This window comes from Carassius auratus, unplaced genomic scaffold, assembly GCF_003368295.1.
Source record: "Carassius auratus strain Wakin unplaced genomic scaffold, ASM336829v1 scaf_tig00217432, whole genome shotgun sequence".
In the NCBI taxonomy this organism is placed as follows: Eukaryota; Metazoa; Chordata; class Actinopteri; order Cypriniformes; family Cyprinidae; genus Carassius; species Carassius auratus.
This window is the reverse complement of record NW_020529067.1, coordinates 51,504-76,496: the sequence shown is the minus strand read 5'-3', so window position 1 is coordinate 76,496 and position 24,993 is coordinate 51,504. Positions and strand designations below refer to the sequence as shown.

Sequence of the window (24,993 nt, the reverse complement as noted above, 5' to 3'; positions counted from 1 at the left end):
TCGTCCCTGATGGAAAGTTTGAGAAATGCACTCACCTTAAGCAGGTCTGAAAGTGTGGAAAGCACCTCCGGCGGCCCCACGTCCAGACCTTCCTCTCTACCGGACGACTTCTGACTGTACGTCACATTTCCCAGATACAAGATGGCCGACAGGACGGAGAATATCCTACAAGGATAAACAGATGAAAGTCTCAGATGCTCTGAACATCGACACAACCCGTCTGTCTGAAGACATCTGTCCTGAGAGTTTAACTCACTGTCTCTTGGTGGCCGGGAGGAAGCCCACCATCTCCATCGCCTGCTGCAGTCGCTCGAAGTCATGGCGAAGGTCGTCTGCATCTTCTATCATAAAGTTTTCCTGAAAACGAAAACCAAAAATGGAAAACGGTTGCAATTTCCAAGGCAGTTTTTGACATACAAGCTATTCTAGTATCAGCAAGCAGTGATATTAGGAGACGAGAGGGTGTTTTAATTTGTAGAAGACCTGTTTGAGGTAGAAGTATTCTTCTGGTTGCAGGAGTCTGAACTCCCGCCGCTCCTCCTCCGACGCGCCTACCAGCAGATAGTAAAACACGTGGTAGTTCCTGTACGAGGAGGAAAGAACGAGGAGTTATTGAGTTTCGAAAAAGCTACACGCTACTCATGATTAAAAGTAAACCACAGACAAGCTACCGCTATGAAAAACTAGTTAGCTACACTCCACATTTCACTTATAAAAGGCCGATAATGAAACTGAGGCAAATTAAAGAAAGGCGATATCTTGTTTTAGGAGCAATTCATTTACATCGAACCATCTGAACGAATCAATTCATCAACAATGGGACTATTTATTCATCCTGATTTATATTACAATATCCATAGTAATACAGGTTTTCTCCTGAATATGGATTAATTTCTATAGTGTATTTGGTTATTTATATATTGAAATTAAAGAAGGCGATATCTTGTTTTTGGAGCAATTAATTTACATTAAATATCTTAACGAATCAATTCGTAAACAAATGTAACTTAAAATATTCATTGCTATACAGTTTTTCCCTCAAATATGGACTGATTTCTATAGTTGAATCTATATTAAAATTGAAGGAGGGGATTTCTTGTTTTTGGGCAAATTTATTTACATTAATCCTTCGAATGAATCAATTCACTCTGAATCTCAGCACTATATTTATGTTCATTTTATTAAAATATTAATTAAAATACATTTTCCCTGAACTTTTAAGCTTGATTTATATACTTATTTAAATGTATTCATATCTTAAATGTATTTATTTCTGCATTGAATTTGAAAGATGTGATTTCTTGTTTGTCGTGAACCATTAGAATGAATCAATTCATTTATAAATCATGGTCCTATTAATTCATGCTGATTTAAATAAATATATTTTTTAATGCATTAAAATACATTTACATAAACAAAAGGTAATGTCTTGTTTATCTACCAATGCATTTAATTTTTAATACAGTTTTTTTTAAACTTTTTCTATGTATTACATTTGAACAATGTTAATTTAATGAACCATTTGAATGAATCAGGTTCATTCATAAAAAATTGTATATTTAATTATGCTGATTTAAATGATAATAAATTATTTTCCAAAACAAAAGCACATTTATATATTTAAAAGTATTTATACATTACATTTATTTATATATTAAATCTGAAGGCGTTATCTTGTTTTTGTACAAATTAATTTACAAGTCTAATACAGTCTTTTTTGTATATAAAAAACTATGATTTAAATTTATTTAGATATTCCATTTATTTACATGCACATTCAATTTGAAGAATTTAATATCTTAGTTTTAGACCAATTCATCTACACGAATCATTTGAATGAATCATTTCACTCATAAATCACGCTATTATTAGTCCAATAGGATTTCCCCCATTTGAATCATTTGAATGAATCAGTTCACTAGGGTAAATCCCAAAACCACTTGCTACTTATCTAATTAGTCAAAGCTATTTTATAGTATTTTGAACACAGGCGCACAATCAGGTTGTTGAGAAACATGGCCTCTGTTTTTCAGGTTCTGCAGCAGTCATGGTGAGCTGATAAGAGCTGATAATACTGCGGTTAATGCTGCAGAAACGGCTGTGAGAGCGATGGGCCGATAGATACGGTGAGAAACATCTCAGTCTCGAACTACACATCAAAGCCGCTTTCTGATGCACAGAAGAGACGTTTGGACGTCGTACCTCTCGTTCTTCTCTCGGGACACCAGACGTGACTTTTCCAGTAGATATTTCTCAACCACAGCCCTGAAAGACAACCACAAACACGTCAAACGCCAGTCTTCGTCACAAAGTGCATTCGGTGAACGGCCAGAAGAAGATCCTCAGTAGAGCACACCAGCGAACGCTCCTCATTCACATTTAAGAGAGAACCAAACCAACCTGTTCTGGGATGGACTGCAATTTTACTAACTTTGTAATGATTACATACTTTGCATTGATATCTTGTAATATTTTTTTTTTACTTTATTAGCCAGGCATATTTTTATGACTCATTTACATGTCAATCAAGCACATTTTTGCCTTATCATCATACTGTGAAACTGTCATTGTCATTTCTGTAATGCATGAAAAAAAAGTTATTGTAATGCAGTTTTTTTTTTTTATCAAAATGCATTTCTTTTATTTGTTTACATTATTATTTTTTATTCATTTATTAAATGTATTTATTTAGATATTACACTTATTTCGATTTTAAATGCATTTACACATCATGGTATAATTTAAGATGATTTAAAATAATTTTAGATATTCACTGTAATAGTTTTTTTATCAAAATGTATTTCTACATTAATTTCTACATTTAAATATTACATTACTATTTATTTACATTATTATTTTATATGTTTTTTTAATGTATTTATTCAGATATTAGATTTAAATTTTAAATGTATTTACACATCATGGTATAATTTAAGATGATTTAAAATAATTTTAGATATTCATTGTAATAGTTTTCTTTAATCAAAATGTATTTATATATTACATTTTTTTATTTACATTATTTCTGTATTACATTTAATTATTCAGATATTAGATTTATTTAGATTTTAAATGTATTTATACATCATGGTATAATTTAAGCTGATTTAAAATAATTTTAAATATTCATTTTTTTAATCAAAATGTATTTCTATATTTACTTTAAATTATTATTTTATACCGTATTTATTACATTTATTTATTATAAGTAATTTATTTATCATATGTATTTATATATATATATTAAAAATTACCAATTTAGTTCTAACGTCAAATATATTTCTTTATTGAAAAATTATGCAGTCATTAAAGATTTATTCATTCAATACATGATGATGATTAAATTATTAATTTTTTACTGCACCTGGGAAAGGTTTAGCTGAAACCTCAAGTAAACATTAAACCACTCAAGTGAAATGAAAAGAAGCCAAAAAAGGGTGACTACAAACAGATAAACTAAACTAAGATGGCGGTTCAGATAAAAAAAAAAAAAGTGAAATTTGGCCAGAACGAACAATAAACCATAGAGAACGATCTGTGATAAGAGCTGCTCTTCTGAGGAGGAAGTGAGTCGGAGGAAGTGGCCGGTGTGACGTCAGACGTCAGCTGATAAAGCCGATCAAAGCGAGACACTCACCCGCGCACCACTCCACTCTCCAGGTAATTGACCTGGATGAACTTTCCGAATCGACTGGAGTTGTTGTTGTTGGCCGTCTTTGCGTTGCCAAATGCCTGCAAAAGAAAACCCAACAGGACGCATGACTTAAAGACAAGTTGTGTTAGTTTTTTTTTTTTTTTTTAAGCAAGATGTGCATGTGCAAACTAATCATAACATTTTGTGAAGAGAAAAATCTTAAGTGTGTGTTTAAATGTGTATTTTAATTAAAATATATAATAATAAAAAATTGATTATTAACTATTAATAATTATTATTATTATTATTAATCACCATTTAATTATCATCATTGGTTAATCATTATTGTAACTAACATTTTGCACATTAATTCGTTATGATCTTCATTTTATTGCCTTCATTTATTAATGATAATAGAAACAAAAAATATAATAGCTAATAATAAAAGATTTAACATTATTATTAATCATCATTATTATGGTCAATAATAATGATAATAATAATAATAATAAATACTAATTAACAAAAAAAAGTATATAAAAAATTAAAAGAATATAAATAATATCACTGCAAACCTGATAAATATATATTTTATTCTTTCTGTTAATATCTAAATAAATAAATATGTTAATGACTAATTATTGATCAAAAAAGAATAAACTGAATACAAATAGAATAAAAAAACAGTAATAGATAAACTATTTGATTTAAAACATAATACACATCTTTATTAAAACATTATTATAATTGTTTTTAATAATAATTCTTAATTTAAATTAAATGAAAAACAAATTATTAAAACATTACTTTTATCATTAAAATTTATAATTTTTTCATTTTATTAATATTTAATTTGTTTTAAATTAATGAATGAATGAGCTTTAAACAAAACCCGTTTCAGATGCAGTCCTCATCTGAGAGCAATAAAACAATTCTCTTTATTTGAGTCAATCTGCCTGAACGTGTCGGATGCTAGTTTTCGCTCTGACTTGTGAAGAGCAGTTTGATCTTATCACATTATCATAATCATCGGTTCACACCTCCAGTGTGGGGTTGCCCATCTGTGCAAAAAACAGTGACAGCGACCCCCTTTTATTAATGGGCCGCTGGGGAAGAGTAGAGGGTGCAGGGTCACCCCATCCCTCAATAAGCCAACAAAAGGCCTGCCGTGGGGAAAGTGGCTCTGTGCATGTTAAAGAGGGCGGCTTTGTGCCAGCCAGCAGAGGAAAACCGTCCCGCTCCAGACGGACCGGGGGAAGGGCTCTAACCTAATTAAGATTCCCCGCGCTCAACCTTTGACCCGCTTCCAATACGCACAGCTGAATACTGGGAAAAACTGAAGCAGATACTGTAACCAATCAGAGCTTCTGTGATTAAAGAGACAGTACACCCAAAAACGTTATGATTCACTCACGACTTCATGATGTCACAGACCATGCTGTTTTTAATAAATATATAAATAAAAATAAACAAGTAAATCTATAGAAGAAATAGAACATTTCTGGAAAGAAAATTAATAATCAAAAAGTAAACAAAATTTACTAAAAAAACAATAGCAAAAAAAGAAGAAAAAAATCTTTTTTATTAAGTATTAATAATAAAGTAAAAATATGAATTTAAATCGGCTATTTAATAACAAAAATGTAATATTAAAACATTATTATGATAATTATCATTAGTATTCTGTAACTACATGAACATTAGTTGTCAATACAAAGATGGATGAAAAAAGGATTATCAAAAAGATTTAAATACTAAAAATGAAGTTTAAAAGAAAAATAAATTAAATGTATACAAATAAAAATAATGCAATAAACTAAATAAATAAAACAATAAAGTAGATAAGTAAACAAAATAAGCACATACAGATAATGAAAAATAAATGTTAATAAAAATAGGCATGATATATCAATCATGATAAACGGTAGTTTAAAACGTCCTTTTAGTAGGTTTATAAGTCGTTTAATAGCTACAGAGACAAAAATAATTCACTGGATAATGTTTATACACTGCATAATAATTTGAAATTCTCATAACACCTGACAGATTGTGGCATTTATCGGTAAATCTGATATTACAAAACCGATACCCAATTATGGTAAAATGTTCAAATATCGGGGAAAATATCGGTTAATCGATATATCGGTCGATCATTTTGTATGTTTCTCTTATGGTTTCAGACGTGCCTTGTGAAGCGGACATCACAGGATATTCCGCCGTGATTCCAGCTCGAAGCGAACGTATATGTTCCATTCAAAATGCATTGAAGACGTGAATTTAAATTGTATTTATTTACAGAGGTATATGATGTCACTTGTCCGTGAATGAATGTTCCGAAGTGAGGTAAACTTCAATCAATGAACACTCTTTAGGGACCATGTCAATGTTCATGCACAGAGCTCACTTCTAATGAGCCGATTATCTGAATCAGGTGTTAAGGAAAGACATGCAAAATACACAGAGCTGGGGGGCGTGAGGACTGGAATTGAGAACCGATGTCCTAGTGTGTCCTAACAGTACTGACAACTCGAGATTGAGCGGGTGAATGGTTTGCAAAAATGCTCTACTTATAGTGTTAGGGGAGGGGCCATTGCTCGGGGGCTCCAGTGTGTCATCAAACCCACTCTTTAGCCCCGCCCACAATATCCTGAACACAGTGAAAAACTTTTTAAATCTATTCAGAAATACATCGTTCACAGTCTTTGTAATGCGTTTCAGAAATACATTGGCAATGCATTCAGAAACAATTCTCAGAATTGACTTTGCAGGGACTGGCTCTAAACTCGCGGAAACATTTAGAAAGATTCACAGAAAAAACACAGAAGGGAAAGATCTCTCTCTCGCTGAAGTCCGTCAGAAACGGAGCAGACCAGCTGTTTTGGTTTGACACGAGCGGTTGGCAATCACTCGATAAACAACACAAGCTCACAAGCTCCTGCTGATTGGTGTAGGGCTCGAGTGCTATGAGGAAACAACGGCGCGACCGCAGAAGCCAACCGGGCTATTTTTCTGTCAGAATGTCGCAACTGCGGCGCACACGCTCAAGCCTTTTCTGTCTGAGCTGGGAAAGGAAATAATACGGGGCAGGGGAGAAGACAGAAATCTGCAGACCTGTCTGTACTAGTTCTTATTCTTCACTGTTATTTGGGAGTCAGCTTTCCACAGATTTCCACGACAAAGCCACAAGGCTCTGCTTCCGCATCGAAACTCGAACTTCGACAACAATAAATCCCATTTAGTTGAACTGACTGCTCGCCAGCGGCATCAAAACACATCGGGTTTGAGCAGAAGCAAGGACTGACCCTTTGAGTCACTCGGAAAACTCCAACACTACTACAACAGCAGCATGTGAAACTAAATATTGATATAGAAATATTAGTATTAATAACAACTTAATTGATTTTTAATTAAACAATTTGAATAAACAATTATAAAATAATTTTAATATATAAAATATATTATGCTGTATACATTATATATACACACTAAAACTTTCTTAAATTAAATATTGATATAAATGAACATACCTTTTAACTCATTATTATAATTATTATTATTTACAAATTATGTATATTACACAGTATATTTAAATTTCAATTAATATTAATATAATAATTTCTATTTGATTAATTTATAATTAAATAATAATACAATTATAATTATATTAACTATTTTTAAATCATTAAATTATTATAAAATCATAAAATAGTACATTATACTATACACACAAACACTAATACATAATTATATATTTCTATTTAATGTGTGTATATACATAAAAATGATACAATTTTAAATTATTTGACAGGTTTATTACATAAACACACAGTATGTTTATATGAAGACTTAAATGCAAAAAATAATTAAATTAATATTATAAATTAATAAATGCACAAACTATATATTTATGTGTATTTAAACATATACCATTTATAATAGATGTATACACATGAAAATGTTCATTTCGATTAAATAATTTAAACTCAATATTTTAGTACAATGCTTTTATATCCAGTATATTAATACACATGTACTAATCTACATATTTTAAATAAATTATACAATTAAATTACTATAAATTATAAGTGAGTGTTTAAATACTACTAATAATAAGACAATAAATTATTTGAAATTGTACTAGATATTGCTTTAATATTATACTACAATATTGCACATAATATACAATTGATTAAGAAATAGTTAACATTTTTACAAAATAAACAGATACATTGTATACTAACATATAATGTACAAGTGTACTACTGTACATATAATATCACAAAACAACTTTGTATAGATATTATCAGCCACATTAATCATGCAGCATAAGACTGCTCCTTTACATACAGTATACACACAGCCACTGAAATATAAGCCATCCATACAATCCATCTGGAATCAACAAAGACCCTGTTCTCAAAGCCATTTCATAAAAAGGCCTGTAGAATCCTATTACTCAAAAGTAACACTATGGGATGCTCACATGACTGTCAGATAGAGCTGTTTTTTTTATTCACGGCCTCGCAGCCATTGAGCACAAACATCAGGCCATCTCAAGTGAGCTGTGTGACTTCATTTTCCGAGTCTTCAGCGTGAACACAAAAGGCAGACTCTGGGTGGTTTTGTTCGGCGTTACGATATCGGGTTAGCTGGTGACAGCGTGTACTAGCGCTAATTGAGCTCGCGACACAATAGCATGTCAACAAATGACCTTCAAGCAGAACGAGGCAACAATTCATTAGCTCACAACAGCAATCAAGTTACATTATATGAAGAAAGGTGGAAAAAAATAAGTACTATGGAAAAAAATTAAATAACAATGGCTGCCCTAGCATCAAAGCTAATTGCCTTTAGGGAACGAAAAGCGCAGCAGTTCAGAAATCAATCTAATAAACACAAATAAGATCTTCAAGTTAGACATTTGGTGTTTGGCTACAGTTCAGGTTTTTAAATTAACTGAAAAGTTTCGGTCCAGGTTGCTAGAAACTGGAATCGACCGAGATTATTAGTGTAGGTCTCCAATGGGCCATTTTATGGTACTCTTTTCCACATGTCGACATCCCACGTGTGTCATTACAGTCATCCCACCAAAAATAGCTCAGACAGTTTCAGGAAGCCAAAGTCCACCACACAAGACTAACACAAAGCCTGGAGATAAACAATGGCCATGATATAGCCATGACAGCTTCCTGAGGAACAACACGCTGGGTCTCGACACCCAGTGAGCAGACCAGCCAATGGGGAGCGAAACCTCTACCGCTACCACTTCCTGTTGAAAAAAAAAACTGCTTCCTGTTGAAGAAGTGATCAGACAGAGGGAAGTTCTGTATTACTTCAGAGGACTCACGTGTGTGATCAAAAGCCAAATTGTTGACACAGAAACAAGGTGTTTTGCAGAGCCATTGTGTAAAAAAGAAAGAGCTCAATGGCATTTGCAGAGTCTCCAAACTCTCCTGTTATATGATACTCATTGACGTAATCCAGAAAAGCCATTTGGTTCTGGACAAAAAACACATTTTTGGCTTGCTGGATTCCCAACTGTTTTCCTGTAGGGCACTTTCAAGAAGAGCATGCCACATTATTAGGTCAAACAGCATGGTTTACTCGCCGTAGATGTTGTTCCGCATGCACTGAAGGTGAAATATGCATTCAAACAAAGCAATGTGTTGTAGGAGGGGGATTTCGAAAGAGGGCAGCTCCGGTGAAAAGGCGCCCGAAACCGGTCTGACGTGTTGGTCAATAACAACAGGTGCCAAACATCTCTTTTACATCATGCAAGTTGAAACTGAGACAGCAACCTTCAGCTTTAAAAAGAAAGAACTGTAAAATTACAGTTTAGATTGAGTCAAGGTCAATCAATGTGCTTTCGATTCAGTTTAAAGCTAAACTTACACAAAACTAGTTGCTACTGGGCAAGGTGCCTCGGAAGGTGACAATTAAAACCAATTAAAAAGGTGACATAATTAATTGAGTAATCAAGGACAGCATTTACATTATTTGGGTGAACGATCCCTTAAACTATTCCACAGTTGTAACTTCGGTAGAAGAAACTGATGGTGGTAACTTGTGGTCCAAAAGTTTGGAATTGGGACATGAGTTGATGTATCCGTCAAACAGCAAAAAATAACTAAAAAAGACGAGGAGGAACTTTGCACTGACTCACATATGGAAACTTTTCCCTCTGATACAATGCAGAGAATAATAAAAACTGAATATTTGGTCCTTTCTTAAAAATCAGCACCAATTGAACATCTTGTAAGATGGACGAGACAATTGGACTTCATGAGACCGTAAAAGGAAGAGAAGCCTAAGGGAGATCTGACTACTATCATTGAAAACTTCTGGATGGAGTCTCATTCTGGGCTCAATGTTCAATTGACCAGTTTCACAGAAGGCTTCTCACCACAAATGCAGAGATGTGGGGAATATTTTTTAATGAAGCCTGAAGACTTGTCTGCCAAGGGACAATGACTGTGCTGACTGCGGAGAACTGACTTCTAGTTTTCAGTAACCACAAGCACTGGGGCAAGCGTCAAACAAAACCTGCCATCTTCCATCCCTTTTAGGACTTGCTACACTTATTCTGCTAAAGGAGGCTATGCTAAGAAATGACACCAAAGGTTTTCTAATGACATCATGTGTACAGGAAACCTCTGCAGTACTAAAGAAGTGATGTGAATCGTAGAAGCCAAGTGGGTTGTTTTTGTCTGACTGGTAACTTCAAAAATAGCACTTGTATGCAACCGTGAAATCTTGAGAAGAAGGACTTCACAAGACCCTTTAGATGATAACCCATGAGTTGTGAAAGACTCACAATATCCACTCTAACCGTCAAGTCCAAATGGACTTGAGTCTCAAAGGTCAGTTTTTACCAGAGGTACCTCTACCATAAACCACCATGAGATCAGAGTTGGGGAAGGGTTTCTACTGATATTTTGCACAATAACAGAATGTGCTTGAACATGTTTATGGGACCGAGCTATAATTTTAATGCAAGAGACATAAAACAACAAGAACTGCATGAGACACAGCCCCCTGAGGAAAGCCTCTAGATGTAGGTTAGCCAGTACTGCAACATGAGCTATGCAAGTACAGCAAGTTGTGACCCCACGTTTCAAGCACAGGCTTGTGGGAAAATGCTCTGTAAAAAAACTGATCCAAAGAGCCACAGTTTACAGTGAAGACTGAGTGATCTATGGGTAAGCTGTCATTAAGGTTGTTACGAAGCATTGTTCAAAGTAGCGAGTTTTCCAGACCCTACAATTCCAACAAATGAGCTATTTTGTAGAAGCAAGCCTCCAAGGATTTGAAGAAACTAATGCAAAATGCTCAAATAAAGATACAACACAAACACCCAAGACAGACTATCAAATGTAGGGTTCTTACATAACATACAGTTTTTGGGGGGTTGACAAGTTCTGAGGTTGACAACTGCCAACCGCAAACCCATCAACAGTCTTCCTTTATCTTAACCATCTCAGTAACTGCACAAAAACATGTGAAAGGTTAGGAAACTCTAGAGACTTGAGCATAGAATCTGTGCAGCATGAAATGTCAATTCGACAATGAAAAATGGTCATCAACTATCCCATGTCCCAGTAAGTCCTCCAACAAATCTACTGATCCTGAATTCTTTTCCAGATCCTACAATGAAGAAAAAAATGCTAATCTGTAGAAGTATCCAATGGATCAAAGTCAACACAAATCTAATGGTTCTTATGCTTTACCATTTTTGGGGGGTTGAAAATGTCTACAGTTGACTACTGCAAACTGCAAACCCATCAGTTAACTTCTTTTACCTTTCAATACAGTTAAACAGCATCTCAAAAGGTTTACAAATTCTTAGAGACTCAAACTCAGAATCTATCCAAGAGTAAGTCTCTACTTTCAGTAAAAAACCCTGTCAATTATCCCATGTCCCAGTAAGTCCCCGAACGAATCTACTATTCCTGAACTCCTTCGCGAATGATGACTATCATGTTGTTAAACCAAGTTTGCATCAAGCTGGTAATCATCTTACCTCTAGCACTGGTCCAGCACCCAAAATGGTTCGTTCCACTCCGCTTGCGTAACCCTTCTGGCTGAGAGCGGTCAAGCAGTGAATGAGGAAGTTAGTGCTTTGCGTTTTGCCCGAACCGCTCTCTCCTGAGATAACAATACACTGGTTGATGTGCTTGCGCAACATGGCATAGTAGGTTACATCAGCAATGGCAAAAATATGGGGCTCCAGCTTGCCCAACTGGTGGTTCTCATACATTTTGACATATTTGGGGTTGTAAATGGGTAAGAACTTAAAGGGATTAATAGCAATGAGGATACTGCCAGCATATGTATAAATTTTCTTCTTCTGAAAACGAATGCGGAGGTTATCCAAGATACTGTCCTCATTTAGGACTGGAAGGTTACAGAGGTCCTCAAGGTCCTCCTGCTGGGGTGGGAGGAAACCCCGAGCAACCAGTCGCTTGGACTCCTGCTCGTTCCCCATGGTAGGTAGGTGCACGTAGCGGATGGAGCCATCGTGGTTGCGCTCTTGCAGGAGGAAGTAAAATCCCTCTTTCTGAGAATGTTGTTCCTGGGCTTTTCTCGGCCAAAGAAGAACCCTGTGCACGGGAAGGTCAGTCGATTCCAGCACCCACTCCTCCCCACCGCACTCCTTCACCTCAGCCAGGACATATAGCTTTCTGGTATCCAGTCCAAGGGTCTCAGCCGCATCCCGTATGACGCTAGCTGCGGTGGCCTCCTTGGTGACTCGGAGTATACAGCACGACGCAGTCTCCAGAGAGAGTCGGGGGTATATCTGAAGTTCGTAGGCCTTTCCATCTTGGCTAGTCGTCCCGTCGCCATCTTTGACACTCATTCTGACTCAGGACGAGCCCCTTCAGCATTACGTACTGCCTTCACAACCACCATCTAGCACCTGAAAAAGAGGACGCAAAGAATTAGGCCTGCAACTAACATGAGTGATTAGTCGATGATTTCTTTGATTAATCACTATTTTGCAAAATACTCACTTTAATTTAAAAGATACAAATAGGAATACTGCAGTAAAGTAAGGTACAAACTACCAAATAATTAGGTCTGCAACTAACATGAGTGATTAATCGATTATTTGGTCGATTAATCATTATTTTGTTTACTTGTAAAACATTAAAACATACATATTATAGTAAAATAAGGCACAGATTTGTACAAAAACACTTCTTAACCACATTAAACACTAGCCTAGACACATGAAACAACACAGTTCTGGCCTTCTTTAGAGCATTTAATACAAATCACAATTTCTTCAGATAACTCATCATTGTGGATCACCCTGTGGCCATATTATGCATGCATTTTTGTTCCAAGCCCGGATTTTTGAAAGGTGTTGAAAGGTGACATTTACTGAAAAAGGCTTTTCCTTGAAAGCACATAAAGACAACCAGCCAATAACGTCATGTCAGCAATCATTTCCATTGATTGTATTGATTAGATATTGCAGTCCCTGGCCTACTTCGTTTCATACTGGCCTACTTTGTTTCTTGCTATTAACCTTTCACTTTTTGTTTTGGAACAAGTCCCAGCCAGTGTCATTCATCTTAATTAGATCGATCATTCGTAAACAAGAACTTTGGGATTTAATTAAAAACTGAGATAAGGTGCCATTACTGTTGCTCTTTGGATGAACAGATCACCTCTATCCCTTATTTCTCAGGCCTGCAGCTCTCCATCTGACCTTACTATTCATGGTGCCTGACACAAACTCAACAGCTCCTTTATTTAATCTGCCTAAAGCATGTCCCTGCAATACTCTCTGATCACGAGTGAAAACTGCATCTGTGTAGCAACATCTAACAGGAAACCATGGTCACAGTCAGAGTTAGTGTGTTGCTGTGTATCTGCTGTGACTAGACAGCACATCTCTATAAATATACAGTACAAAGCCACAGCTGCTACATCATAGGTGTCAATATTGGCATGGCAACTGCATCCCTGTATATAATAAAGAGTTAGAAACCACTAAAGTCACGTGGTTTATGGTCATTCCATGAAGAACATTTGCATAAAGTCTGTATTGTAGAACCAAAGACGACCAAAAAAAGATACATTTTCTCAAACAAAACATGCATTATCAATATGAAGACATTTTTAGGGAATCAATACAGAAATTACTTATATAATTAAAATATTCTTGCTTCAAGCATAAATAAAGCAAAATATATTTGCTTATATCAGAAAACAATCTTAAATTCACACCTGTGATTTAAATTATTGTATCTTTAAGTATATAAAACTAATATATATATATATATATATATATATATATATATATATATATATATATATATATATATATATATATATATATATATATATAAACACTCAAAGAAAACAATGCTTTACAGTTAGCAAGGAAAGAGGAAATAACTAAACTCTGCAAGCAACAAAGTTACACAACACACAAAGTGAAGCTCATTTTGTGCACGGCACTTTTAATACCAGCCTTTGGTTATGATTTCTTAATGCTTCTGATGTGGAAATCATAACCTGTAGCAAAAATTATGACAATCTAAATATTCCAAACTATCCCTTCAATGACGTTTTCTATCAATAAAATAATTCCATCGCGAAAAATAATCTTTGTGAATGCCACTTTGAAAGGTGCCCTAACAGGCCACATGCTCCCGAGGGTTTCTTGAAGAACCAAAATCAAACCAACCAATCTAAGCTTATCCAACGCTGTTTATAATAGATTACCGAACTTTGGTTTGGCAGAGTTATTATTATGTGGCGGAACAAATGACGTAAAACACTGTACGCTTGCTCTAACAGTAAATTTGAGGATGCAAGTTATTTCCCGGGAGTGTCTTAAACAACTGTCAGCTTATATTGAGTGAAATTAAGTTACTCTGGAAAGTCCTCGAGAATGAATGGACTATTTTCTGATGGTTTGACATAATGGGGAACCATTGAAACCAACATTTTTATGCAAGATCAAAACCAAACTATGCAGGGGTCAACAAAATCTCTCAAAGCATGGCTTCTTTTATAAATAAATATGAATATTATTTTTTTTTTTATTAAAATATCAGTAAAATAAAGTAGCCTAAATAAAATAATTAAAGAAGAAATTTCTGGTAAACAATGGCTAAATGTAAACCTAAGTCTGTAAAATGAACAGTGGATGCGTTTCAACTTTTCCAGCCTGGTTTCTCAGATGGCTGAAAGTAGGCCATCCTCCCAACTTGGCGTTTGACCATAACCAAAATCAATAAAACTCCAAGGCATGCATAAAGTCAGCGACCACAAAAACAGCATCATCATTACGGTTCATTTTGAGCTGGCCTGAAAAAGACCAGCCAGGTTTACTCAAGACTGGGGGAAAAACACATGAAGCGCCCGCCACTGGGGGGAAAGAACAGAGCTGGATTTATCTCTGACAGACAGACACCTCATGTTTCAGAGCAAGTCCAACATTCCTGAGATCGAAGAAAAGGAGTGGCAGTCTGGCAAATTTGACATTTAGAACAATCATGCATCTAAAAAAACAACTCGTGAGCGGCTTTGCAAATCTACATACTAGATAGGGAGCATTCTAACTCAAATAGAAACGTTTTTGGAATATTCCAAATTTGTGACACAAATAGAACTTCACAGTTCCTGTTGCAACACATTCAAATGTTTTGGAACAAATCTGAGACGTAGTTCTCATTTTCATGAGGATGTTTTAAGCTGAATGACTTGATTGAGGTGGACGAGAACAAGCGAGACAAAGTCTCCAGTGCACCGGTAAAGACCATGCTGTTATTGTTACTTCGTTTCCAAAGATCACCAGGATCGTCTCTCACAAGATTAACTGACTGGCACCCAAACAAAAGTTTGGGCCTCTTTTGTGCTTAGATCCTGGTGTTCTGCCGCGGAGGCTTCCTTTAACACTTCCCCTCAGATAGAGATGCAGGAGAGTTGGCCGAGCTCCCGGCGGAGAGAAGAGAAGAGAAACCCATGAGGTAAATCAGTCACAGGCTCTTTGTGGAGCACAGATGCAGCTGGAGACGATCTGAATGAAAGGCTGTTGAAGTGGAATGTGCGGCTGAAACAGAAACAGGGCTTTTGTTTTAACATCACCTCCATTTAGGAAGCAAGTCTTTTAGCAGACGCGTGGGCAGAGGAAAGACAAACCTCCATGGGATTCCCTACGGACAACTCCTCCATCAGTCTGGTCTGGTGGACGTTTCCTGCAAATGTATGCCTACGCTGAACGGTTTTCAATCAGACTGAACATGCATAAGTCACAGAAACACCCACAGGTGTCTACATATGACTCTTCAATGCTAATCTGTGGGGTTTTTGCACAGATGATGCTGTAATAACTGCAGTTACATGTATCCATTTAGCAAAGTGACCTACAAAGTACCGCATTTTTTCCGGAAAACACAAGTTGCTATTTTTATCGTCTAAAATGTGCAACTTGAAGGAATAGTTCACCTAAACATGAAAATGTGCTGAAAATTCAGTCACCCTCAGGTCATGCAAGATGTAGATTAGTTTGTTTCTTCATAAGAACAGATTCCATCACTTGCTCAGTAATGGCTCCTCTGCAGTGAATGGGTGCCGTCAGAATGAGAGTTCAATGAGAGAAGACAAAAGCTAAAACAAATCCAGCATTAAGATGTTTTTAACTTCAAATCATTGCTTCCCGATAAAATAGAGGAGTCCATGATCCACAATAACACTTTCTCCAGTGAAAATGTCACCTTGTCTGAATCAGGAGAGAAATCTGCACAGATCAAGCAATGATAACACGCTAAAACAGTGGATTTTGACATGACAGAACAACAAAAGATGGGCTTTTACACTGGAGGAAGCGTTTATGTGGATTATGGACTCATATTTTAGCCAGAATCAACAGTTCGGAGATAAAAATGTCTTGGACTTGTTTGGACTCTCATTATGACGGCACCCATTCACATCCATTGTTGAGCAACTGATCCAATGCTACATTTCTCCAAATCTGATGAAGAAACAAACTCATCCTGATCTTGGATGAATTCAAGATGAGAAAATATTCAGCAAATCTTAATGTTTAGGGGAATGAAGTACTAAAAGCCCATTTTAGCCCAGCTAAAGCTTCAGTTTTTACAAAAGCAAGCTTGTTTAAAATAAAGAGGCCGAATTGAGCCAAACAAGCATTTCAACTCTTGAGGGAATTCAACACCAGCCTGAGTGGAGCTCAATAAAACATCGGCAGTAGTTTCCACAGCGGGCCAGGACCTCCTGCAGAGGCACATGTGCTCCAGCTTTAGTTTCACCATCCTATCACAGTTCATCACTGACACGAACACCGAACGTAGACCCAAAAAACCTATACAACTTCGAAAAGGCATTCGGAAATCTCAGAGTTGATCTTTCCTTTGAGCTGCAAATCACTCAAAATGACTCTTTGTGTTCGAGTCGTAGTGTTAGCTGCTCTGATCTAGGGGCTGTTTTGAATTTTATCAAATTGGCCGACATGCGTTCTGTGCAATTTGCATGCAAACTGTTTCCTGGACGTGCCAGAGAAAACACAGGCCTAAACGCTCCAGGACAAATCTCTGCATACAATCTTGACAAAAAACATGCAGATAGTTAGTGACGAGCGCCTGAAATACAGGCTGCATATGCAACGCATTTACTGTCTGAGGGGAACTGCTAATTATGATCCAAAAAAAGCAGAACGTGAGTTTACAAGCAACACCATTGACCAAGGAGAAGTGCATCTACTGTTTGTTGTGCGAATGAATAATCAATTATTATATGCATTTTTCTTGAATCCCGAGTCTTAAATCTGCAGAAAAACATGAGGATATGCATGCATTTCACAGCTAAATGTTCAATCAAACAGGTCGATGCTCTTCTCGACCACCAATTAGCCTCTAAAAACTCATCAAACAGAAGCCAAAGCTGCATCGTGTCATCTGCTCCGCTCTGAAAACATCTTGAAGGCATTTACTGCTCCTCCTAAATCTCCCGATATTACAGCTCCAGACTTCGTTTGCAATCACTGAATGTTTCTGTTGGTCATTACACGAGCTCTGGGATTAGCTGGCATATCCAAAAGGAATGTCAGCCTCGCCTCGCCTCCATGACTTACTTTTGCCTGTGTGGCGCTTGGCATGAGAAACCAACTAAATAAGACCAAAAACACTCTTTTTCCGCTGTTGTTAAGGGTTCATGCTTTCTCTTGGCTGTATAAAGATAGACACACTGAAAAACCAAACAGATTTTGCATGCACTGCTGTTCCAAAGTTTTTTTTTTTAAAGCAATCGCTCTCTTTGCTCACCGTGTGCATTTATTTTATCACAAATACAGTAAAAACAGTAATACTGTGAAATATTTTAGCGATTTAAAATAATGTTTTCTATGTGAACATGTAGTAAAGTGTAATTTATTCCTGTGATCAAAGCTGTATTTTCAGCATCATTAAACATGCTAATGGCTTAATCAGATTCAATGATCTATGCTATGCTAAGCTAAGCTAAAAGTGCTACCGCCAACTGTGCTACCGCTAACTGTTCAACTATAGGCGAGTTGGAAAATTATCCTATTTTCAATAAGTAAATAAAAAAAGTGTGTTCCTTTAATTTGCATCCGCGATTAATAAAAGATAAAAAAAATAAATAACAATAATATTTCACATTTGAATCCTGTTGTGAACAAATGTCTTATTTCATCTCAAATTTAAATAAAAAAAAAATTATTTCGTAAATATTTTTTTTTCAATTAAATTTAAATTTGCAATTAAATAAATACTACCATGATAAATATGGGCAATTGTTATTTACAAATATTAATAATAATAATAAATAAATGACTATTGCTATTATATTATTGCTATTATAGAATTTTGGGAGGAAGAAATATACTTCATCAGTGACAAGAAAATAATGCCAATGCAAAATAATCTGTTTTTGTTTTTTTGATTGATGAATTATGGCCTATTGCATGTGAAAATCGCAGACTTGAACCTCCTTGGGCATATTTACATCAGATGAAGAGAAGAATGGTGCAATGTTTGCCCATATCCTAAACAAACAGCGTCACGAATCAAGCACAAGTCAACAGAGATTGGCTCCAGAAAGCTCTCAGCTGCACAGCTCTGCTTAATGAGCTCAGCGGAGGATGGAGGAGGGTGGGGGTGTTTTATAAAGTCCCTGGCACTCGAACCACTCCATCCACTTTCCTCTCCCGTCCAGACAGGCCACTTCCTGCATGAGGTCATTGTATGATTGGGTCGTTCATCAAAGCCACACGCTGACAGTAGCGCACGGACACTCCCATTCATCTCCGTTTGACACACGTTAGACAATAAGATTATTCATGATGACTTAAACGCCCAAAAATGTCAGGGCTAACATGTTTAGAAGGGGTTAATGCAAAACAGCAACCGAATGTGTGTCAGACCAGACTCATTCTCCATGTGCTCTATAATTAGGGTTATTTATAAACTTGGATGGAGAGCGCGCATTGGAAACGTAGAAACGTCCGAACGCTTTAACGATTTCCGTCTGCTTCTGCCTTGCGTGCGTCATCCCGAGTCCACGCCGCAAACTCTGGTCGGTTCGCGTGATGTTTTCAACTCCTCTTTTATCTTTCCCCCTCACACACCCATAATGCACTGCTGTCAGGCCGCTGTGGGGCACCTTCTGGTCTTCACCGCAGCCAAACAGATGAGTGACCGTGGTGGAGGTTTCTCTAAATTAGGGAAGCATTCCGCTCTCATCTGCAAATCTGGCAGTATTTCGTGAGGAAGGCGGCTTCTGTGAACCTCGTGTAGGAGAAAACCCATCTAATTCTTGCCATCTGCTCGTTATTAGTGGATAATGGATATGAAGCCACTGGGTTCTAGATCACCAATGAGTTCATGTTCATCCATTACAGAAGAAAATATAGACCTAGGCCTAATATAAGGCTGAGAATATCCACTAAATATTCACATATAAAAAATAAATCATCATCGTTAATATTGCGATAATTTAATGCGTATTTTATTTGATTCACTAAATATAATGCAGACGTTTTGCAAACATAGAGAGCAAAACTGGTTTTAATAGCATCTTTTTGTAAACTTTACTAACAAAACAAAACGTTGCACATTAGAAGCGAATGGATTCGTATGCAGTGATTATTTTGCAAAAAATATCAAAAATAATCAGTGTAGAATTTTTCATAAAGGATTTTTGTTAAAAAAAGATGCAGAAAAAACACTTAATTTTTATGCAATAAAAAAAAAAAAAAAAAAAAAAAAGAAAAGCCTTGAGATTTATTTTGCATTAACTGTTTGTTTGGTGAAAAAAAAAAAAAAAAAAATGTATTACAAATATTTTTGAAGACCAAAAAAAGCGCCATCATAAAAGTTGAAGTAAAAATAGTTTCAGTTGTTATGTTAGTGCATATAAATGAATAAATATATTTATAAATATATATATAAAAAATAGGCAGTGTAAACAAATGTCTTGATTTATTTTTGCAAAGAATTTTTGAAAGAATGATTCGTCTGATTGAAGAAAAATAAATAAGCCAAATCAGAGCTAATACAAATATTTACACAAATATCAAATATTATTGAAGGTCTAAAAATGTGATTTCTTTTAAAGCTACAAAATAAACGTTTTAGCAAACATATTTTCAATAAGTAAATAAAAAAGTGTGTTCCTTTAATTTGCATCCGCGATTAATAAAAGATAAAAAAATAATAATTATATTTCACATTTGAATCCTGTTGTGAACAAATGTCTTATTTCATCTCAAATTTAAATTAAAAAAAAAATTATTTCGTAAATATTTTTTTTCAATTAAATTTGCAATTAAATAAATACTACCATGATGAATATGGGTGATTGTAATTTACAAATATTAATAATAATAATAAATAAATAAATGACTATTGCTATTATATTACCACCATTAATACTTAAAAATATAATTTAAAAATTATAATAATTGTAATTCGAATTTGAATTTTGGGAGGAAGAAATGTACTACATCAGTGACAAGAAAATGTCAATGCAAAATAATGTTTTCTTGTTTTTTACATGCAGAACCAATATTGCAGTTGTTATATTCCTGCATGTACATGAAATAAACAGACCATTTTTTTATTTTATTAAACATATTTGAGCCAAAACAGAGTAAAAGCATATCTATTGAGCTGTATCTCAGCTATCAGACTGGGCTGTAAAACACTGCTGTTTGTAAAGCGGTGTTGCCCAGCCCTACTTCCAGGTCTCTCATTCAGTAGTTCCCTTTCACAAGCACGTCAGCGCACATATGGTGCAACAAAAACGCTTTGTGGGCCTCTCTCTCAACTTCACAATAACGCTTCAAAACAGAGACTGAGAAAAAAGAAACGAGTGAGAATGAGTACACAGGGCAGGGACACCCAACCGTCTGACACTCCTGGCAACCTGGATTTCCTTTGACTACGTCTGCATTCAGCAGCGACCATCGACTTCCTGTTCACGTCTCCTAGTCACAGAAGAGTTTCTCAATGTGAACCCATCGCCTCTATTATAGTCTTCACGGTCATGTTACATTAACGCCAACATGAAACCAATTTCACTCCCATCATGATATCATTTACCAAAACAAAAAACTATGCACATCTTCTGGTCTAGATTTGACATATGCAACTTTAGTTTAAATATCACCTCCAAACGACCAGGACATAGTCCAGAATATCAGAAACTGACACAGAGATATGGACATGTTTGTTTTTGGCGTGACATGCACTGATGAATTGTTTCGCAGGAACTGTGATTGGTTGTTGAAAGGTTGAACATCCGCAGATCTCCAGTCACTTCAAGGCTCTTTTTCTCATGCTACGTTCACAAAAACAACTGTGAAAACCCTCAAACGCTAACACATGACACGTCAAAATTAATTTTCTCGCTTCCTGTCAGGTTTCTGTTCTTGATGATGATAGGGTTTTTCCAATGGCTGTTTAACACAAACAGTAGGAGGACAGAAGTCAGTCAGAGTTGGGGAAAAAACAAGCCAATCCTAATGTCCAGGCAAGCATAAAAACACCATCCCACTGGTTTTTCCAAAGACAATAATGAGTAACAATGTATTTTGGGTTTATGATGCTAATATGTGGACACTAAAAGCTTTATGTGACCATAAATAGCATAACCAACACTGTATTATGACATCTGACAACACAATGAAACACAACGCAACAAGTAGGAGGTTCAACCTAGACGGCGTTTATATCAATTCATTTACGAATCGCAGATTGTGTACAGATCATAAATCATAAAAAATGGAATGGAACCAGACGTTCGAATGTAGCCCGACCGACCAGAACATGGCGGGAAATGAAAGATGAAAAGTTACATTGTTGCTGTATGATGAATGATTCGAACAAAAGCTCAATCCGGGAAGTTCGATTTATTCTGAGAGTTTTCGCCGCGAACCTATCCTTTATCTCTTGTTAACACGACTTTGAGTTGTCTTATAGCTAAACCGCTATTTTTTCGACATAACATTTATATATTTTAGATTAGAAATGTTGTTTGGGGGTTTGAAACAAAAGCCGTTTGACTTCCAGCCACCCGCAAAGTTTCTGTTCGCCGCCGCGGAGCTAAAGCGACTCGAATACATGAATTAATAAAAACTTACCGTGATGTGTGTATGTTGTGCCGACCGAAGCGTCTCATGTTTAATAAGTTAATAAATGTGTCTGCTGGTCGATTGTCTCCGTGTGTTTGTGCATACGTGTATGCGGCTCCTCCTCTTCAGTAGATCGCCCTTTTCATCAAACTCATCCAGACAGGTTTATTTCCACCCCTGAGACCGCTTTAAAAACAGAGCACACCGATATGAGTCCGGAGAGGACACAGGGACATGCTGAAGGCGATCTGAGAGCTTTGTGACCCGCACAATCACACACTGATGAGGAAAACTCGTCTGTGCGAACAGAAGCTGAACGGCGACGCGCGGTGGATGAAAGAGAACTCGCCTTAAAGGAACAGTTCACCCAAAAATGATAATTAACTGGGAATGTATGGTCATCTTCAGGTCATCCGAGATGTAGATGAGTTTGTTTCCTCATCAGACTTGGAGAAATGTGTCATTGCATCACTTGCTCACCAATGACTGAATTGCTCTGGAGTGGACGGGTGCCATCAGAATGAGAGTCAGCTGATAAAAACATCACAATAATCCACAACCACTCCAGTCCATCAGTTAATGTCTTGTGAAGTGAAAAACTGTGTGTTTGTAATAAACAAATAAACCTTTAAGACACCTTTTTTTTCACTTGAAACTGCTACTTCTAGCTTAAACACAAGTGCTCGATCCTTAATACTACTTTCCTTGTTGAAAAAAAAAACAGTATATTATGCTGGTTAGGTATGTTTTGAAACATGTCTGCTGGTTTAAACTGGACATTAGGACCAGCACATGACCAGTTTAAACCAGCAGCCATGTTTCAAAAGCCATGTTTTCAAATGAAAATGGTCCAAAACAGTTTTATCATCGGATTTTTATGTGATAAAACAAGAGAAGATGCACTTTTTCATCAGAGGAGGCGTTGGTATGGATCATGGACTCATATTTTGGCCAGAAGAGATGGTTTAAAGCTAAAAACATATTAAGGTGCATATGTTTTTCGTACAAACACACAACTTTTGGCTTCACAAGACATTAACTGATGGATTGGAGTGGATTACTTGGACTCTCATTCTGACGGCACCCATTCACTGCAGAGGATCCACTGGTGAGCAATATATATATAAATCGCTTGTTTATTCTGTTCATTTAATCTTATTTTGCTTAAATAAACATTGCTTGCTTTAGTAATATTTCTACATAAGAATGTTATGTATCCGTTCTGCGTTAATTCACATTTCTGGGTTAACATGAGGTTATTACATAAACTTTATTTCTAAGAGCTGTTGATCTGGTCAAAAGTGTTCAGAGAGCAAACCCTTGTGGTTGATTGTGAGTAATACTGTACAGCAAAAAACTAAAAAACTAAAATGTAATTACATTAAACTACAGCTAGATGTCGATATGAAATAAAATAACCTGAACAACGCCAAATCTGTCCAAGTAGACCAGGTTTGAAGGTATATGAAAAAGAAGGGGCCTTCAATCATTTTCACTCATGCAATCTCCAAAATAACACAGATTGAGGTTTGGGAACGATGCAATGCAAATAAAAACTATATTAGAGTTTATCGGTAAAGACTCCAGCTCTGCTTATGCATTCATCAACCAATTTCATGAGGTGCATACAGAAATGATTTTAAACACCACTGATAGAGAAACTCATGCATTTACAGGCGTTTTGTCAGGAGAATTCAAACGTCTTTATCTCCGGAGGTTTTTGCAGTCATGAGAAGCGTAGTCATGTATTTGGTTCAGAGAGTTAGCATTTACGTCTGAAAACTGGATCAGTGCATATAAAGATAAAACAGCCATGTCAAGCATTTTTGGTCGGTGTGCAGCTTTTTCCAATCAAGCTGAGTCTTTTCTGAAACTGTAAACAGCTCAGTTATCACGCAGGTAGTGTTTGTGCTTACGCCATCAAGTTTAATAGTGACACAGTTTGGTCTTTTTTGTGGCTTTTTCTGATAACACTTTTTATTTTCGTAGCGCACAAGTGTCGACAGGGCGTTGGTAACTGTGAAGGGTGTTGCTCTTACCTCAGGATGTGGTGGTTTCAGAAGGGCCTCCTCCTTTATCTTAGCCCAATATTTACAAAGTGGTAAATAGAAAACAAGAATTAAGAAAAAAAACTGATGCATAGACAAAAAGGCACCAAATCAAACCATTTACACTCTTGATCTGTAAAAAAAAAAAAAAAAAAGGGACGCTTTCTAACTTTATAAAGTTTACAGGTGAAATTAAGAATTGAATGGATCATTGCACATCCAAAATATTCATGATAGCCAAGCATTTCTCTGTCAGTATTGGGAAAATGTCTTGATTAACTTGTTGAGGGGCCTGTACCATGAAGTCAGATCAGTGGTGGACGAAGTACACAAATCAAGTACTTGAGTAAAAGTACAGATCCGAATAATAAAATATTACTCCAGTAAAAGTAAAAGTACTCCTTTTTCAATTTTACTCAAGTGAAAGTACAAAAGTACTCAATTTTGTATGTACTTAAGTAAAAAAGTACTGAAAGATAGATGTTTGCAATTTTATATAGGCTAATTTAATTTTATATTAGCCCTTTTTTTTATTTTTATAATCCTACTGCTCAAAATACCTTTTTCCAAAATAACCACTATATGGAGTCAAGATATATTTTTGTTGTTGATATGGACTACACTTATGAGAGTAATGTTCACTGTGAAGATAACCACCTATATATACATAGATATATATA

General features: G+C 35.9%; 1 protein-coding gene across 4 annotated transcripts in view; it reads right to left on the bottom strand.

Annotated features, from left to right (window-relative positions):
* The window catches only part of LOC113100959 (unconventional myosin-IXb-like), a 38,921-nt gene extending 16,332 nt beyond the window's left edge, over nucleotides 1-22,589 (bottom strand). For all 4 annotated transcript variants that reach the window (XM_026265441.1, XM_026265443.1, XM_026265444.1 and 1 more), the window contains exons 1-7: nucleotides 22,275-22,589; nucleotides 11,655-12,551; nucleotides 3,638-3,732; nucleotides 2,203-2,265; nucleotides 484-583; nucleotides 257-357; nucleotides 36-165 (exon numbers count right to left, since the gene is read on the bottom strand). In XM_026265441.1, coding sequence (XP_026121226.1) covers nucleotides 36-165; nucleotides 257-357; nucleotides 484-583; nucleotides 2,203-2,265; nucleotides 3,638-3,732; nucleotides 11,655-12,491 — 1,326 coding nt within the window. In that variant the 5' untranslated portion in view covers nucleotides 12,492-12,551; nucleotides 22,275-22,589. The remainder of the gene's footprint in view (nucleotides 1-35; nucleotides 166-256; nucleotides 358-483; nucleotides 584-2,202; nucleotides 2,266-3,637; nucleotides 3,733-11,654; nucleotides 12,552-22,274) is intronic.
* Nucleotides 22,590-24,993: the final 2,404 nt, after the last annotated feature.